We start from the raw sequence: 19,637 nt of genomic DNA, 5'->3' as shown, positions 1-19,637 counted from the left end.
GCCATTCTATTCTTTAAAAATAGTATTTAAGAAAATACAATGGGCTTAATATTGTTATTTTATTTATTTATTTTGTTTTTCAGACAGTTTCCCTCTGTCGCCCGGTCTGGAGTGCTGTGGCGCAATCTCGGCTCACTGCAACCTCTACCTCCTGGTTTAAGCGATTCTCCTGCCTCATTCTCCCAAGTAGCTGGGACTATAGGCATGCACCACCAGGCCTGGCTAATTTTTTGTGTTTTTAGTAGAGATGGGGTTTCACCGAAGCCAGGATGGTCTCGATCTCCTGACCTCATGATATGCTGCTTTGCCCACCCAAAGTGCTGGGGCTATAGGCATGAGCCCCTGCTCAAGGCCAAATATTGTTATTTTTAAAATGAATTACAGATTTAAAACATTTCGTTGTGTCAGTTTTTGTTTCTATCTTGGTAAATATTACCTGATCCATATAAACAAAAGCTCTTTGGAGTACTCATGCTCTAAAGAGTGTAAGGGGTCTCAAGGCCAATAAAATGAGCCCCTTAGCTGTCAGACAAAATAGGAGAAACTGAAATTCTAGAGGGAAGGTTTTGTACATTTCAACTACCCTGCCATCAGAACGATTTTATCAATTTCTTTTTTCTCACATGACATAAATGTGCCTCCTTCCTCATATCCCGGTGAGAGGTTTATTGTAGTATGTCATTAGCACGGAGCCTGTTTTGTTGAGAGGAACCTGACAAAGCAACTGCTCAAATGATTCAATGAATGGAGAACCTGGCAGGGCCCTTTTTGTTCATACCCTTTTCCCATGTTTTCTTTAGGACTTAAGTCTAATAACACTGGTATGATACTTTCTTGAAAACCTAAGACATAAGGTTTCAATTAAAAACTTTTTTTTTTTTGGGGTGGGCCGGGCGCGGTGGCTCATGCCTGTAATCCCAGCACTTTGGGAGGCCGAGGCAGGTAGATCACGAGGTCAAGAGATCGAGACCATCCTGGCCAACACGGTGAAACCCCGTCTCTACTAAAAATGTAAAAAATAAGCCAGGCGTGGTGGCGCGTGCCTGTAATCCCAGCTACTCGGGAGGCTGAGGCAGGAGAATTGCCTGAACCCGGGAGGCGGAGGTTGCGGTGAGCCGATAATGCGCCATTGCCTGGGATTACAGGCACGTCCCACCACGTCCGGCTAATTTTTTGCATTTTTAGTAGAGACGGGGTTTCACCGTGTTGGCCAGGATGGTCTCGATCTCTTCACCTCGTGATCCACCTGCCTCGGCCCTAAAAACTTTTAAGGATAAAAGCCATTCTACCTATTTTATACTTCTACCTATTTTATACTTCTTTTTTTTTTTTTTTTTTTTTTTTTTTGAGACGGAGTTTCGCTCTTGTTACCCAGGCTGGAGTGCAATGGCGCGATCTCGGCTCACCGCAACCTCCGCCTCCTGGGTTCAGGCAATTCTCCTGCCTCAGCCTCCTGAGTAGCTGAGATTACAGGCACGTGCCACCATGCCCAGCTAATTTTTTTGTATTTTTAGTAGAGACGGGGTTTCACCATGTTGACCAGGATGGTCTCGATCTCTCGACCTCGTGATCCACCCGCCTCGGCCTCCCAAAGTGCTGGGATTACAGGCTTGAGCCACCGCGCCCGGCCTATTTTATACTTCTTAAACTCTTGTTTTCATATACTTGGAGGATCAGTATCATAATCTGCCTATATAGAGAGGGAACATTTTAAAACTTCTGTGCAGAAAAGAGTTAATATAGCAGGCCTAAGACTGTTACTCTTTGAAAAGCATGCATATAAAAGTTGGCCCTTGGCTAGCGGCTAGGATCTTGGATTTGGGTCAATGTTCTACCATTTCCTAACTCATGTAAGCATCTCGATGTACCTAAACTATGTGTACAAACTATATAGCTTATGCTGACAACCTGCTTTCTTTCTGAGAGTTAAACTCTGGTAAGGAGGTTACTGTTGATTCCCTACATCTCTCACCTCCCAGATGCTCTGACACATGCTCCAGGTAAGCCTATGTTGTGACAGCCACATAAACCTTGACTTAGCATCCTTGGCAGATAAAACAAATGAATAAAACATGAAGAACAATAATGTGAAAGTTATTTAACTCTCCATTCCACAACCATATATAAGTACAGACTGAGGTGACAAGGCTCACTCACCTCGGAAGAAATACTGGTTTCTGTGCTAGATGTTCACGAAGCTCAGGCGAGGTAGTATCAGAATTCATGTATCGCTCCACATAGTCTGACCAGCGCTAAGATGGCAAACACAAAATAAGAGATGGAAGGAAATCGCAAAAGCAGCTCCTAACACATCAGGTACTCTAATAAATTCTATGACTACAGTACAAATTTATAAATTTCAAGATTAAAAAAAGTCCCTTTCTATAATGAATGACGTGATTGTTACTAAGTATTGAAACACAGATTAACAATTCTGTTAGCCAGCAATACTGCTAAGTTTCTCTGAGATGCTAAGGTTACCAGAAGTCGTAAACAGGTAGAAGCTGGCTCACTGACAAGTTTCATTTCCCCACAGAGGACTTTGTTAAACAACAAAATTTATATTATAGTGGCAAATGTCTGAAAGTATACCTTACATTACAATCTAGATTTCTGACATCTCATTTTTAAAAAAAGAGATCTGGCTGGGCACAGTGGCTCACGCCTGTAATCCCAGCACTCTGGGAGGCCCAGGCGGGTGGATCACAAGGTCAAGAGATCAAGACCATCCTGGTCAACATGGTGAAACCCTGTCTCTACTAAAAATACAAAACAGCTGGGCATAGTGGCACGTGCCTGTAATCCCAGCTACTCAGGAGGCTGAGACAGGAGAATTGCCTGAACCCAGGAGGTGGAGGTTGTGGTGAGCCGAGATGGCGCCACTGCACTCCAGCCTGGGTAACAAGAGTAAAACTCTGTCTCAAAAAAAAAAAAAAAAAAAAAAAAAGATCTGGCGATAAGCCAACGTTCCCACCAAACAAGTCATCCCACATGTCCCCCCCATCATCATACATATGGCCTGGCTCTCCCATTTACATTATCTGCCAGAACCAACTATGATAATCACATCTGTGTACTCAGAGGTTGAGAACTCTGGGCTTTATTGGTCCAATAAAAAGTAAACATGACCCAAACAATCAAGATTACATGAAAAAGATGGTACCTCATTTGTTGGTTTTTATACTTTAGGAAAAAAACAGGAAAGCTGCCAACCATTTAAGACTTCCTTAGAGGAGACAGCTTTACTAAGCGCAAGATGAGGTTAACGTCTATAACCAGGCAGCCCTTCTCTTCAGCTGAAGACATGGCTGGATTGACTTGTACTTTAAGCATCCAGGTCATCCATGCATCACTTGGTGCAGTGAAGCACTGACTTCTACTTTAAGCATCCACGCATCCAAGGCACCCTTCAACAGGCCTAAGGTGCCTTGGTCTTTTGGCAGACAGAGTCACTGGACAGAATCTCAGGACACGCCAGCTCTGCTTGGCAACTGGGCTCTGTGATGTACTTGCTCATACCTCTGCTTCCACAGGGTCATCCGAATTCTCCTCTTCTGTGTCCAGAAGCTCAATAGTCAGCTGGACCTGCCCTTGGCTTTGAATAAACATAAGCTGCAAATAAAAAACCTAAGCATAAACAAAAGAGCATCTCTACAGCAATAAGTCTTCTCAAGGAACAGGAGGTGCAGAGGCAATAAACTTAGTAAACTTTGCTCCAACTGAAGAAATTAGGAAGTTACTTAATCTTGGGAGGCCAGTGATAAAGGTAAATTTGCACTTACTACAAGTAAAATGAAATATGTTAAAGCAAAAAGTACCATTTCATGTTTCAAACTTCTAGAATTCGCTAAAATAATAATCAATGCCAATAAGAATGTTTCACAAAACAAATATTTTGCTTGTGAGAAAGAAATATGGCACATGTGGCCAGAACCGCAATGTCAATGCTCTGTCCATTGAAAATCCCACTTCTAGGATGTAATACAAAGATGGAAACGAGTTTACAGTGCTTAAAAAATAAGGGGCTGGGCACAGTGGCTCATGCCTGTAATCCCAGCACTTTGGGAGGCAAAGGTGGGTGGATCACCTGAGGTCAAGAGTTGGAGACCACCCTGGCTACCATGGTGAAACTCCATCTCTATTAAAAAAAATACAAAAACTAGCTAGGCATGGTGGTGCATGCCTATAGTCCCAGCTACTCAGGAAGCTGAGGCAGGAGAATCCCTTGAACACGGGAGGCAGAGGCTGGAGTGAGCTGAGCTCGAGCCATCAGACTCCAGCAGGGCAACAAGAGCTAAACTCCATCTCAAAAAAAAAGGTCGGGTACCATGGCTCATGCCTGTAATGCCAGCACTTTGGGAGGCCAAGGCGGGCAGATCATGAGGTCAAGAGTTCAAGACCAGCCTGGTGAAACCAACCTGATGAAACCCCATTTCTACTAAGAATACAAAAATTAGCTGGGTGTGGCGGTGCGTGCCTGTAGTCCCAGCTACTCAGGAAGCTGAGGCAGAAGTGCTTGAACCCAGGAGGCAGAGGGTGCAGTGAGTTGAGATTGTGCCACTGTACTCTACCCTGGCAACAGAGCGTGACTCCATCTCCCAAAAAAAAAAAAAAAAAAAAATCACACACAACAAAAACCAATAATTGCATTAATACTACAATAAATGGCTGGGCTTGGTGGCTCATGCCTGTAATCCTAGTACTTTAGGAGGCCAAGGCGGGTGGATTGCCTGAGCTCAGGAATTCGAGACCAGGCTAAACAACGTGACAAAACCTCGTCTCTATTAAAAATACAGAAAATTAGCGGGGTGTGGTGGTGTGCACCTGTAATCCCAGCTACTCGGGACACTGAGGCAGGAGAATTGCATGAAACTGGGAAGCGGAAGTTGCAATGACCTGAGATCCCGCCACTGCACTCCAATCTGGGCTATAAAGTGCAACAGTGTTTAAAAAAAAAAAAAAAAAAAACGGCTTCATATGCCTTAGAATAAGGAACAACAACAACAACAAAAAGGTATTAAGAAGTGCTGGACCAGGTGTGATGGCTCATGACTGAAATCCCAGCACTTTCAGAAGGCTAGGACAGGTAGATCACTTCATTCCAGTTGAGACCAGCCTGGGGGCAACATGGCAAAACCCTATCTCTACTAAGAATACACAAATTAGCCAGGTGTGGTGGCTAACACCTGTGGTCCTAGCTACTTGGGAGGCTGAAGGGGGAGAACTGCTAGAGCCCGGGAGGCAGAGGGTGCAGTGAGCCATTTTGTCACCACTGCATTCCAGCCTGGGCAACAGAGTGAGACCTTGTCTCAAAAAAAGGACAAAACAAAAAAAAAATGTTGTTATAAATGGCACCAATTTATATGAAGTTTTTGAAATTCTGAGTTCTACTATTTGTGTGGTTAAAAAAATCCATACTTAAAAGCAACACACCAATAGAGGCAAGCAAACCATGTTTTGCACAAAACAATGCTCAATGGTGATGGCACATGGATATCTCCTTTCAGAACCCTGAGATTCTCAGTGCCCGTATCCTAAGGGCTTTCTGCAGACAAGGTAGCTATCAGAATCACATGGAGAAGATCAGAGCCTAAAACTCGAGAACTTTTTATTTCAACCTCCTTCATTTGATACAGGAGAAAACTGAAATTCAGAGTTCTGGTTTCTCAAGGCACACCACCAGTCAAGAAATACACAGAGCCAGAAGCTAGATCTAGCTCAGTGTTTTGTTAAAGTTTTAAAAATTCCAACTTTAAGTTGGAATTTTTAAATTTAATACAGGGTGCGGCGGCTCACACCTGTAACCCCAGCACTTTGGGAGGCTAAGGCGGGCAGATCACCTGAGTTCAAGAGTTTGAGACCAACCTGACCAACATGGAGAAACCTCATCTTTACTAAAAATACAGTAGTAGCTGGACATGGTGGCACACGCCTGTAATCCCAGCTACTCAGGAGGCCGAGGCAGGAGAATTGCTTGAACCTGGGAGGCGGAGGTTGCGATGAGCTGAAATTGCGCCATCACACTCCAGCCTGGGCAACAAAAGTGAAACTCCATCTCAAAAAAAAAAAAAAAATTCCTCTCTGCTAGTAAAGCTATAATCTGACAACATAATATATACACAAATGCACAGTTATTTCCAAAATAGATTTTTTAGGGGGGCAGGCTCTGAATTTTTACAATTTATAATTTATTTTTAAGAATTGCAAAATATTTCTTCAGTATTCATAACAGCATGTCATTAACCAATCCCCATAGTGAGTTGGACATCTCGGTTGTTTCCAACTATTTGCTTTTATAATTATCCAGTATAATGGTGAAAAACTGGAAACAACCTAAATGTCCAACAACACAAGCATTAATTCTCTATAAAGTGAGTATCAAATAGCCATAAAAAAGAGATTAAAGATCCAGAAGTGTTGCTAATTGAGCAAAAATATGTTAAAGACCATTTCAGGTCAAATGCAGTGGCTCACACATGTAATCCCAGCACTTTGGGAGGCTGAGGCAGGCAGATCACTTGAGGCCAAGAGTTTGAGACCAGCCTGGCCAACATGGCAAAACCACATCCCTACTAAAAATACAAAACTTAGCTGGGCATGGTGGTAAATTACTATAATCCCAGCTACTAGGGTGGCTGATGGATGAGAATCACTTGAACACAGGAGGCAGAGGTTGCAATGAGCCAAGACTTCGCCACTGCACTCTAGCCTGGGCAACAGAGTGTGACCCTGTCTTAAAAAAAACCAAAAAACAAAAAAACAAAGTTAAAGAGCATTTATATACTAAAGTATAGAGAAGTTTAGAAATGTCATCAATGATAACTTTAGGATAGAATTCTAAGGTGACTTTTTTTTTCCATTTCATATTTTGGCACAGAGCAGGCTGCGGTGCGGTGATGTGATCAGAGCTCACTACAGCCTCAACCTCCCAGGCTCAAATGATCCTTCCACCTTATTTTACTGAGTAGCTGGGACTACAGGTGCACACTACCATGCCTGGCTAATCTTTGTATTCTTGTATTTTTTGCAGAGACAGGGTTTTGCCATGTTGCCCAAGCTGGTCTCAAGTGATCCGCCCACCTCAGCCTCCCAGAATGCTGGGACTGCAAGTGTCAGCCATGTGTGCCGGGTCCCATGTTTTCTTTGCTGTAATGACCATAATCATGGATTTCATGTACCAACATTTTTCTAACAATAATACTTAAAAAGCATACTCTGAAAAATGTCCAGAGAAAAAGAAGAATACAAAATTGTAAAAATCATGTATAACTTTTCTTTTTTAAGGCAGGAAAGAAACAAAGTAGATTGTCCAGGAAGATAGTTATTTCCATTTTGTATTTCTCTGATGAATTCATTAGGAACTCTAAAAAGTTCCAAGAGTAGAATCACGGGTCAAAGTACTGTGGCTTTAAATTCTGGTTCAGAAAATCCTAACTTACATTGTCACAAGCAAGGTCTCTGACTACATGAGCATCTCTCACCTTAAAGCAATTCTCATCTGACATTAGCTGCTCAGCTTTCCGCTGATACGTTGACTCCAGGAGGCTCCTTGAGTTCTGTGTGTTCAGCTGGCCTCCAGTGGCCCCGTTATTATTTTCTGCCAGGTAAAGGTCAGTCACCTGTACACAGATCTCATCACTCACAATATGCTGCAGCTGGAATCAAACAAAGGCAAGCTGTTAGTGAACACAGAAAACGCTTCTCCATTATACAGTCAACATTCCTTTAACTGATCCAGTCACTCAAAAATTTAAGGTTTTTTTGGCTGGGCACAGTGGCTCATGCTCGTAATCCCAGCTCTTTGGGATGCCAAGGCGGCGGATCAGAAGGTCAAGAGATGGAGACCATCCAGGCCAACATGGTGAAACCCTGTCTCTTTAAAATACAGAAATTGGCCAGCTGTGGTGGCATGTGCCTGCAGTCAGTCCCAGCTACTCAGGAGGCTGAGGCAAGAGAATCATTTGAAACCGGGGGGTAGAGGTTGCAGCGAGCCAAGATCACGCCATTGCACTCCAATCTGCCAAAAGCAAGAGTCAGTCTAAATTAATCTCACCAAAAAAAAAAAAAAAAAAGAGAGAAAGAAAGAAAATTAATCTCAAAAACCACTGTATCATTTTCTTGGAGAATAATCAAGCCAAGATTTTTAACCATATCAGTGGTTCATGGTAAAACTTTCATATCTATTTAAAATAAAAACCAGAGAGCTCAGGTTAATTGTACTATTTATTTGAAATTCTAAGAATCTTTAAATAATTTTCTACAGGTCATATTTTTGTTGCATTTTAAAATCATTTACAATTTGCTTTCACACATATTCTTTCTCATTTGATCCTCACAACTGCCCTGGGAAGCAGGCTGGAGAGTGTGTTGGGGCCTGTTAGGAGACAAATTTACACAATGCATAAAGAAAGATGGCTGGGCACGGTGGCTCACACCTCTAATCCCAGCACTTTGGGAGGCCGAGGTAGGCAGATCACTTGAGGTCAGGAGTTTGAAACCAGCCTGGCCAACATGGCGAAACCCCATCTCTACTAAAAATACACAAATTAGCCGGGTGTGGTGGCAGGTGCCTATAATCCCAGCTACTCCAGAGACTGGGACAAGAGAATAGCTTGAACCTAGGAGGTGGAGGTTGCAGTGAGCTGAGACAGTGGCACTGCAAAGCTCACTGTGAGCTGGGGTGAGGAGGGGAGCCTTGGAGAATGATGAATGTAATATCTGTATCTTTATTCCCAGCTCAACTACAAAGCCTGAAACTCATCAGGTATTTGAGAAATAGCTGCTGAATTATTGCCTAGGGGTGCTCAGCTGAAGAGGCAGGGTTAGGCCTAACAGCCAGGCTTACTGACTCCTAGCCCAATGCTTTTCCAACACAGCACCTATTTTTCTCTGACAGAAAGTATAGTACGTAAGTTGTACGTCATGCTAACTCATGTCAATACAAGCCAATCATGATTAATTATCAGTAGCTTTTGTGACAATCTTAGTAAGCTATCTAATGACTAGAAAGTCGAACCTCAGAGTTCCCATTATTATGTCATATGCTATTTCTATTCTGAAATAAGTATCCTCCCAAATGAAACTCTACCATCCAAACTACAGAAATGAAAAAGATACAAGAAAGCAAAAGATTAATTTAGTCTCTTTTACTTTAAAATGATCATAACCACCAAACCATTCTATTTTTAGAAAAACACACTCTTTCTGAAGTGTTAGGAACCATGGTAACTACTGATGCTTAACTTTAAGTCCTAAATGACCAGTATGTGTATTAGATAACTGGACACAAAGAAAGGTCAGAAGGGTGACTGGGTATGGCAGACAGGGTAGTACTCCAGCAACTGCAATGGATAAACGACAAGAAGTTCAGATAATGGATTCTGATACAACCATTAAAATAATGCTTATGAGTACTTGATAACATGAGGAAATGCTTAACATACAGTTTTTTTACAGAGACAAAAAGGCAAAATAGGAAAAAGATATATGGAAAGCGTGACTTCAACCAGACATGTAGATGCTTCCACTTTATGTTTTTTTTGAGACAGGATCTCACTTTGTCACCCTGGCTGGAGTGCAGTGGTACTGTGATCTCGGCTCACTACAGCCTCAACTTCCTGGGCTCAAGCAATCCTCCCACCTTAGCCTCCTGAGTAGCTGGAATTTCAGAATAAATTCTGAATAGCTGTATTTTCAGAAGACACAGGGTTTTGCCATGTTGCTCAGTCTGGTCTTGAATTCCTGAGCTCAAATGATCTGCCTGCTTTGGCCTCCCAAAGTGCTGGCATTACCAGTGTGAGCCACCGCCTCTACTTTATACTTTCTTGTAGAAATAGACTGTATTACTGATTCCCCACCCACACCCTCTTTTTGGATATCCCACCCCTCCTCGAATCTGTGGAAAGGGCAGCACTACAAATCCAGGGACAACTAGGGAATTCTACCCCCACTACTGGGCAGATAAGATTCTCTATCCTCCTAACTGAAAACGACACAGAGTGTTGGATAGATTTTTTGCAGAGGAGCATCTGTATGGAAAGGTCCAGTAACACTGGGACCAGGGGTAAGTCAAAGCCTCGGAGGCTGGACAAGCCGGGAGCACGTGCCAACGTCCACCTGCAGAGCAAAGCACAAACATGGAGCCGAAGTCCAGAGTGATGGCATATAGAAGAGAAAAACAACCTCCCAGCACAGTCCTTCCATGGTGTGGTCATATTTTGAGTTCTGTACTTAGATGTCTGTGAGAATGCCTACTGTATTCTTCATATAAATCCCTCTTAACCAGACTAGAATAGGTAAGATAAATGTACTGGCTTGACATGGCTGGAGTGCAGTGGCGTGATCACAGCTCACTGCAGTCTCAACTTCTGGGCTCAGGTGATCCTCCCACCTCAGCCTCCCGAGTAGCTGGACTACAGGCATGAGTCGCCATGCCCAGCTAACTTTTGTATTTTCAATACAAACTGGGTTTTGCCATGTTGCCCAGGCTGGTCTCGAACTCCTGGACTAAAGAGATCTGCCCACCTTGGGACGCCCAAAGTGCTGGAATTCAGACATGAGCTACCATGCCCACCCTTGACTTTGAAATATATGTTGTACATCCAGTCAGCGGTGAACTCTGAGGGAACACCAAAGATGATGAGGATGAGAGAAGAGATACCTCCAATTAAAGGAGTTAAGATGAGAAGCTTGAATGTATATTTTAAAAAGTCACTGTAGGCTGGGCACAGTGGCTCATGCCTATAATCACAGCACTTTGGGAGGCTGAAGCAGGTGAACCGCTTGAGCCCATAAGTTTCAGGCCAGCCTGAGCAACATGGTTAAAACTCCATCTCTACAAAAAATACAATAAATTAGTTGGTGTGGTGGTATCTTTGACCCCAGCTACTTGGGAGGCTAAGGTGGAAGGTCAAGGCTGCAGTGAGCTGAGATTATACCACTGTACGCCAGCCTGGGCAACAGAGACCCTGTGTTAAAAAAAAAAAAAAAAAAGTCACCGTTTGGTGTTTTTCTGGATGAAACCTTTGTTTCCATTAAAAAAAGGGGGGGTGCGGTTTGGAGACAGTGTGTATTACTGATTCAAAATCATAACCAGATGCTTAAAGTAATTGTTATCTATTGTTTCAAAAACCAACCTCAGAATTATTAAAAGTTTTATTGGATTTTTTCTTAAGCTATGCTGGTGGTATGAAAGACTTTGTTCCTAGCTGAAGCAGCAACAAACTTAATCAGAAACATAAGCTCAGGGTAACTGGAGTCTGTCTTTTACATACATTTCAGGGAAGTTAACAAATGTTAGTTTGAAACAGTATGACTATGGGTGACTATGTATCCATCTAATGATTTCTGCCAGTTACCAACCAGAACCCTTATGGGAAGGCCTAATAACTTCTACTTACAGGAAACAACGATCTGACAACTTTCCCCCAGATGTTAAGGTTCAGTTACATGAAGGGCTTTTCCTCAATCCTAAGTACATACTGTGGGAGGAGTGCAGAGGCATGCACCATTCAAAAACCAAGGGAAAAGCATGGGTACATTGCAAAGGATTCAATATTTTAGCCCAAGAGAACACTAAGCAACAAGCTTTTTCCTTCTACGGTGGCAGTGTGGACTCTAGAATTAGAATTTGCTTGTTACAAGTTTTCACTTAAATAGTTCACTGCCTTTCCGCTAAGCTCTTCTGTGGAGGATGGCTGTAGGTAGCCACGGTGCCCAGCTGGAACGGCATGATCCTAAAGCACTACTTTCACAAGGAATCGCAGTGGCCCATGGCCACATGGCTCAACTAGCCAGCCCAGAAGATCTGCAGATGCAAAGAAAAGCACATTGCATTGCCCTGTGCCCTGCATCTGGACCCATCTGGCCCATGGTAAGGTGCCCCACAGTGAGGTATCACACCAAGTACAAGCCGGCAGGGGCTTCAGCTTAGAAGAGTTAAGGGTGACCAGCATCCAAAAGATGGTGGAATAAGTCCACCACATCCCTGCAGGCCAATGTTCAGCACCTGAGGGAGTATGACTCCAAGTCCATCCTCTTCCCCAGGAAGCCCTCAGCCCCCAAGAAGGGAGACAGTTCTGCTGAAAAACTCTCATCAGCCACCCAGCTGACAGGACCAATAATGCCCATACAGAATGCCTCCAGGAAGGAGAAAGCCGGAGTCACCCCCAAGAACTTTAAGGTATTTGCCAGTCTTCACATGGCCTATAACAATGCCCACCTCTTCAGCATATGGGCAAACACAGCCAAGGGAGCCACAGAACAGGATGTTGAAAAGGTAGAACGAAGCCCTGTTGGGGACTTGGAATAAATCAGCAGTAAAGCTGGGTCTCCAAAAAAAAGAAAAAAGTACTTAACCAACAATCTCTCTGGGAGTTCAGAACTCAAGTCCAAGAAGTAGAAACCTGACTATCTGTTACAAGCTATTTTTTATATCCTTATTGTAAAGAACAATATATTTACAAGTTCCCAGGGTGCCACAGAAAGGACACACAAAACCAATCACAAACTGGGCACCGTGGTTCAGAGGGAACCAGATGAGTGAGGTGGCAGAGTATTCTAAAAGATGTTATGTGAACCCTTTCTTATAAAAAGAATTTCAAATATTAAACAATGAACTACTTAAGAGTTACCAACACCTTGAACGGATGCAGTGGCTCATGTCTATAATTCCAGCACTTCAGGAGGCCAAGAGAGAAGGACCACTTGAGACCCGGAGTTCAAGACCAGCCTGGGCAACATAGTGACCAATCTTATCTCTATTTGAAAAAAAAAAAACTTACCAGCACCTATGGTACAGGCAATTCTCACACTGTGTGCCTACCCATGGCAGACAAAGGAAGAGATAGACATGTTGGGCAGGAAGCTGGGGTCAGGATCACTGTACTCAACAGGTGGCCAGCAAGAAAAGATACAGCGTAGGTAGGCTCATACACTGCAACTTTGTTAACATGAGAAATCAGGCATCACATTCACCTCCACCACTCCTCTCTTCAGAATCCTATGTTCATAAACACTGTTTTCTGTGTTTTTTTTTTTTTTTTTGAGACAGAGTCTCACTTTGTCACCCAGACTGGAGTGCAGTGGCATGATCTTGGCTCACTGCAACCTCCGCCTCCTGGGTTCAAGTGATTCCCCTGCCTCAGCCTCCTGAGTAGCTGGGACTACAGGTGCCCACCACCACGCCCGGCTAATTTTTGTATTTTTAGTAGAGACAGGGTTTCATCATATTGGCCAGGCTGGTCTTGAACTCCTGACCTTGTGTTCCTCCCAACTCAGCCTTCCAAAGTGCTGGGATTACAGGCGTGAGCCACCGTGCCCAACTGATAAACACTATTACATAAGAAAGTTGCCTTTCCTTTTCCTTGCTTTTTCTTTGCCTGGCCCATCTCTGGGTAAGAACTTCTTCCGCCACTCACCCTAGCCTTCACCATGCCCTCACCTGTCTGACAATGCTCTGGATCAGTTTGTCCATGGTAAAGGCAATGTAGGCATGAATGGTGAACATCTCTCTCAGCGAATCTTCATACTGTGATGAGTCTATGTTGCCATCCAGCAGGCTCCGCACCATGTCCAGGAAAGCTGGGTAATAATCTTCTACATCAACATCCACTGTGGGAGAGATGGGATAGGTGAGGGCTTACCCTGCTAAGAAAAGACTAGGGATCGAGTCCAGGGCAAATCCCACAGCTGGCCCAAGTGGTATTTGAAATTATGAACACTAGGTATTTAAAACGTACTCACTCATTCCAACATAAACAGACATGAATTCTGACAGGTGACTACAGTCACCAGCACTGTCTATCAGAGGGTGACTCTGCAACTTTAACAGTGGCTTCTAATATTCTGACTGACCATGCTAGAAACTTCTTTATGGTACTGCTGGGCTATTTTAGGAGATGAAAATATCCTAGGGAAGCTGGTCCTTCAAAGAGTTGTTGGCTCCCCTGCTGAGCTGAACCTGCTCTCCCAGACTGCACAAGAGAATTCCTCACATGGGTCACTTGCTCATAAAGCTATTTCAATGAAGCATAAAGTACAGATGAGAAAAGGCAGACACAGTCATACTCCAGTACTGGGAAACCTCTTGGGAACAGAAAAATAGGAGTGCAAATTAAATCCTTTATGAATAATGAAGTCATCTGCATTTGTCAAAGTCCTTTTGTTTAAAAATGGATTCGCAACATTGTATTTGACAAATTGCATTAAATCATCTCTACTTGCTGCACATGAATCATTTCAACCACTAGCTACAATAAATCTCATCAGTTGTTATAGACATTTGATAACTAGCAGAGGGCACATGGAATGCTAAAGAGTTCTACTGTTAGCTTACTAAAGACCCATTTATATAAAGTTCAAAAAAAGACAAATCTAATCACTAGTGTTAAGAGTGTCAGAAATCAAAAAAGTGGCAAAAGGATTGATTATCAGAGTACTGGTCATATTTCCTTTCTTTCTTTTTTTTTTTAGATGGGAGTTTTACTCTGTCACCCAGGCTGGAGTGTAGTGGTATGATCTTGGCTCACTGCAACCTCTGTCTCCTGGGTTCAAGTAATTCTCCTGCCTCGCCTCCTGAGTAGCTGGGTTACAGACAGCCACCACCATACCTGGCTAATTTTTGTATTTTTCGTAGAGACAGGGGTTTCACCATGTTGGTCAGGCCGGTCTCGAACTCCTGACCTTGTGATCAGCCCACCTCAGCCTCCCAAAGTGCTGGGATTACAGGCATGAGCCACCGCGCCCAGCCACGTTTCATTTCTTGAACATGGATATGTCTAGTCTGTAAAAACTCACTGAGCTGCACAATTCTGATTTGTATACATATATATGTTGTACTTTTTTTTTTTTTTTTTTGAGGGGTAGAGATGGGGGTCTCACTATTAACCAGGCTGGTCTCAATACTCCTGGCCTCAAGTGATCCTCCCACCTCGGCCTCCCAAAGTGCTGGGATTACAGGTGTGAGCCATTGCACCCGGCCTATACACCGCACTTTAATAAAAAGTTGACTAAAACAACTGGCTTGAGTTTCATCACGGAGTATCACATTGCTCAGGCCCATAGAATAGGTATGGGCTATAGATGCCAAAATATACCACTGCTATGAAAACTGCCTTTATGCCAGAATAAAGCTTTGAGTCTAAACCACATACTTGTTCAAATAAGCTGTAAGTGTGAGGGTTGGCATTATCACACAAAACAATATTATGTAAGCCTCAAACCAGATTAAGTCAGTGGTCAAGCCAGGAATAGGCCATTTTATTTCTAATTTCTACCTGAGTAGGTAGAATCACCACAGTGAGGTCTAAAATTTCTATCTTTCAAGCTAGGACTAGTCCAGATAAAAGCTTTTAGAATTAACTTCCAGTGTCATTAGCTCTTCAACAGATATAACACTAGGGCCATATCTGGGCTTCCTACATCAGCAACACTTAAAAAAAAAATGATACACTCCTCAGGTTGGCGATTTCCTTAAGAGCCCAGAAGAAATGCTTCATGAACAAGCTTTTGGCTCACAGCTCAAGTACCTAATTTATGAAGTAAACTGGAAGCAGGCAGCACAAAATTGCACAAAATTACACAAAGCACGTGACAGCACCCTGAACCCTCACTTACTTCCTTTTCCTCAGTTCTACATCTTCATCCCTGTTCTGTGTGTTCTCCGTGTCTCACATCACCCCTTGAGTTCCAGTCTCCTTTCCATAAACTACTTCTATATATTAGGAAGGAGCCATAAACCCTACTGGTTAAACAGAAGTCCTGCCCAAACAGAGAAAATTCTGTTTTAAGCACTAGGAATTTCTGTTCTGTCATGGATGGAAATGGACTGTGACATTTTAGTCCTTATCTATATATACTTTGAAACAGCTGGTAGTAACCCAGAAATGTGCCATCTGGGAAATTAACTGTGATACCCCCTTCCCTGGTGTGTCCCCAATACCAACCAGTGACCAAATGTCCACGATCTAAGCCCTGGATAGGATAGTTTGCACAAAGCAATGCCACAAAGCAAGTAGCACCTCCATTTTTCAGATCAATAGGTTCAGAGAGTTTAACACAACCAGTAAACTGCAGAGCCACAATTTGAACCCTACACAGACTCTAAGGCCGGTGCTCTATTAATAAAAGAAGCAGTCCCGAGTCCAGGTAGCTCTAAGGTCCTCAACCTCACACATCCTCTGTAAATCAGAGGTCTAAGCACTCACTAGGTTCTTTGAGACGTAGCTGAATGGCAGGGCTGTCACTCTTGTCTCGCTTTATGCCCAGCACTTCCCGTTCCCATTCTCTCTCTCGGTTTTCTTCTTCAATTTGCCGTTCAGCTTGGGAACAGATCCGTAGCAGCCTCAGGCAGAGAATCTGGTGTAGTCGCATAAAAATATACCAGTTGTTATTGACATAGAAGAGGTTGTATACTTCATCCATTCCTCTTAATTTTTGAGCTGCTGTGTTACTAAACAGTAACTTGGACTTAGGGGGACTGCCCCCAACACCATTGTGCTTCTTAGCTGCCCCTGTGGCTTCATCTACATCCATCTCTTCTTCTTCCTCTTCCTCCACATCCGAAAGATCACCTCTCTGGGCAAAGAGCAAATCTGGAATAAAATGATGCATGATTTGCTTTATCTTATACTTGTCCTCCTTCTGAATGCCTGTTTGCCTCTTCACATGATGGATAATCAGAGCAGCAGCATCTTCCAGTATTTGTTTGTCTTCATATGCAAGCGAGAGGTGGGGCCCAACAGGTACACCGGCATTCTCTTCCGTAGCCTGCTCTTGCCTCTGACGGGACAAAGACATGAAAGTATTCTGTGAGATGTCTACAGCAACAACATGCCTAAGAGACCACACCAGCTATACATCCCATTATCCACCATAGTGTCTGTATTTTTCTAATCAAAAGCTTAGGACTTGGGGCTGGAAGCAGTGGCTCAACCTATAATCCCAGCACTTTGGAAGGCCAGGGAGGGTGATCACTTGACATCAGGAGTTTGAGATCAGCCTGGCCAACATAGTGAAGCCACATCTCTACTAAAAATACCAAAATTAGCTGAACATGGTGGCTGGTACCTGTAATCCCAGCTACTCCAGATGCTAACGCAGGAGAATTACTTGAACCCATGAGGCAAAGATTGCAGTGAGCCGAGATGGTACCACTGCACTCCAATTTGGTCAACAGAGTGAGAGTGTCTCAAAACAAAAACAAAACTCAGGACCTGAATTTTTGTCCCTCTTCTAGAAACAAACAGGTAATGACAGAGACGTTGTTTGATGTCAAAATACAGGTACCTTGTATATCCCGATGACTTACACGGAAAGTGGGACAGAATTGGGACCATCATCTTTCTTTTTTTTTTTCACAGGGCTGGAGTGAACCACCCAGGTTGCCACCCAGGCTGGAGTGCAGTGGAGCAATCTTGGCTCACTGTAACTTCCACTTCCCAGGTTCAAGCCATTCTCATCCTTCAGCCTCCTGAGTAGCTGGGATTACAGATGTGTGCCACCACGCCCAACTAATTTTTTTTTTTTTTTGAGACGGAGTTTTGTTCTGTCGCCCAGGCTGGAGTGCAATGGTGCGATCTCCGCTCACCACAACCTCTGCTTCCTGAGTTCAAGCGATTCTCCTGCCTCAGCCTCCTGAGGAGCTGGGATTACAGCCCATGCGCCACCACCATGCCCAGCTAATTTTGTATTTTTTAGTAGAGACAGGGTTTCTCCATGTTGGTCAGGCTGGTCTCAAACTCCTGACCTCAGGTGATCCTCCTGCCTCGGCCTCCCAAAGTGCTGGGATTACAGGTGTGAGCCACCATGCCGGGCCTTATTTTTGTACTTTTAGTAGAGATGAGGTTTCAACATTTCAGTCAAACTGGTTTTGAACTCCTGGCCTCAAGGGATCTGCACAACCCAGCCTCCCAAAGTGAGGGGATCACAGGCATGAGCCACTACACCCAGCAGGACTATCTTTTAAAATTCTGGATTAGTATTTACATAGAGGATACAATATGAGGTCTAGAATTTCCTACACTTCTGGGGTCGGGGTATGAAGGGTGACAAAGTAACATCAGCAAAATATGGATGATTACATTTATTTATTTTATTAATTCATTTTGAGACAGAGTCTCACTTTGTCACTCACACTGGAATACAGTGGCATCATCTCAGCTCACTGCAACCTCCGTCTCCTGAGTTCAAGCATTTTTCCCACCTCACCCTTTCGAGTAGCTGGGACTACAAGCACACACCATCACGCCCGGCTAATTTTTGTATTTTTAGTAGAGATGGGGTTTTGTCATGTTGGTCAGGCTGGTCTCGAACTCCTCACCTCAGGTGATCCACTTGCCTCAGCCTCCCAAAGGGCTGGGATTACAGATAATAGCCCAGTACTGTGCCCAGCCTGATTAAGTTTATATAAGAGCTTATTTTAGCCAGGCACGGTGGCTCAAGCCTGTAATCCCAGCACTTTGGGAGGCTGAGGTGGGTGGATCACGAGGTCAAGAGATCGAGACCATCCTGATCAACATGGTGAAATCCTGTCTCTACTAAAAATACAAAAAATTAGCTGGGCATGGTGGCGCCTGCCTGTAATCCCAGCTACTCAGGAGGCTGAGACAGGGGAATTGCCTGCACCCAGGAGGCGGAGGTTGCGGTGAGCTGAGATGGCGCCATTGCACTCCAGCCTGGGTAACAAGAGCGAAACTCCATCTCAAAAAAAAAAAAAAAAAAAAAAAAGAGCTTATTTTACTATTTTTTAAATTCAGAATCACCCCGCTCCAGGAATTCCCAATTGCACTGGATTTATGTTTCTATCCATCTTAAATTGAGCCCACAGCTCATCTCTGATCCTAGCTCCTAGTACTATTTATAGTCCTGGCAGGCATGCAACAAGGATAACAGAGTTTGGTGGTCAATGACAAGTTCTGAAGCTGTAGTAGGGAGAGATGGGACTGTATGAATACAAGGTATTGAGGGAAACAGGCAGTGGGAGAAGTGGAAAATGGAGGCAGGAGGTATAAGTTGAAACCAGGATAGTAAACTAGGGAACTAGTCAAACAGCTTAGGTGTAAAGTTTAGGTTTAAAATGGTAGAATGAGGAATAGAAAAGGCTATGACAGCTATGAAGCAAGAAACAACAGGTCTTAGAGAGTCTCACCTTCATTTAACAAAGGTAATTTCCAGAAATCAAAGCTGTGCTAAACATAGAGTCCTCCTACAGATGTAGAAAACCCCAGCTCACCTCATCGTAGATACTCTCAATCTCATTGAGTAAGCTCTTAGACCTCAGGACCTTGGTGTCATTCTGTTTAAAGTTGATGCCCTGGTGGTCCAGAGACTTCAAGTAGTATTTCTCATTTTGTTCTCGCCATACTTTGTTAAAGCCTCTCTGAGCTTCTCGCCATTCTTCCTCTTTCATCTTCAACCTAGTGAAGTGGGAAGGGACGGAAACAACACATGGGAATTCAGAGGGTTTAGAACAAAGAAATCTGCCAGGTTTACTTTATTTCAAGAAAAGTTAAAGGTATATTAGGTTTGTCAAAATTATTGGCAACTTGGGATAAATGTTATCAAACCTGTCTTGAACTGTTTCATGAGGAAATTACTCATTTAAGACTTATTTTGGGGAAATGATTTATCTCAAAGTC

The 19,637-nt window shown here is 43.4% G+C and overlaps 1 protein-coding gene and 1 pseudogene across 3 annotated transcripts in view; one reads left to right on the top strand and one right to left on the bottom strand.

Annotated features, from left to right (window-relative positions):
• The window catches only part of SIN3A (SIN3 transcription regulator family member A), an 89,277-nt gene that overhangs the window by 7,449 nt on the left and 62,191 nt on the right, over positions 1-19,637 (bottom strand). For all 3 annotated transcript variants that reach the window (XM_010330850.3, XM_074392648.1, XM_003943002.4), the window contains 6 exons: positions 19,232-19,415; positions 16,206-16,779; positions 13,442-13,611; positions 7,482-7,655; positions 3,520-3,612; positions 2,158-2,252 (listed from right to left, as the gene is read on the bottom strand). In XM_010330850.3, coding sequence (XP_010329152.1) covers positions 2,158-2,252; positions 3,520-3,612; positions 7,482-7,655; positions 13,442-13,611; positions 16,206-16,779; positions 19,232-19,415 — 1,290 coding nt within the window. The remainder of the gene's footprint in view (positions 1-2,157; positions 2,253-3,519; positions 3,613-7,481; positions 7,656-13,441; positions 13,612-16,205; positions 16,780-19,231; positions 19,416-19,637) is intronic.
• Positions 11,317-12,310, top strand: LOC104650081 (large ribosomal subunit protein eL13 pseudogene; annotated as a pseudogene).

The sequence above is a fragment of the Saimiri boliviensis genome, chromosome 2, assembly GCF_048565385.1.
Source record: "Saimiri boliviensis isolate mSaiBol1 chromosome 2, mSaiBol1.pri, whole genome shotgun sequence".
Lineage (NCBI taxonomy): Eukaryota > Metazoa > Chordata > Mammalia > Primates > Cebidae > Saimiri > Saimiri boliviensis.
This window is presented reverse-complemented; position numbering and strand designations above follow the sequence as displayed.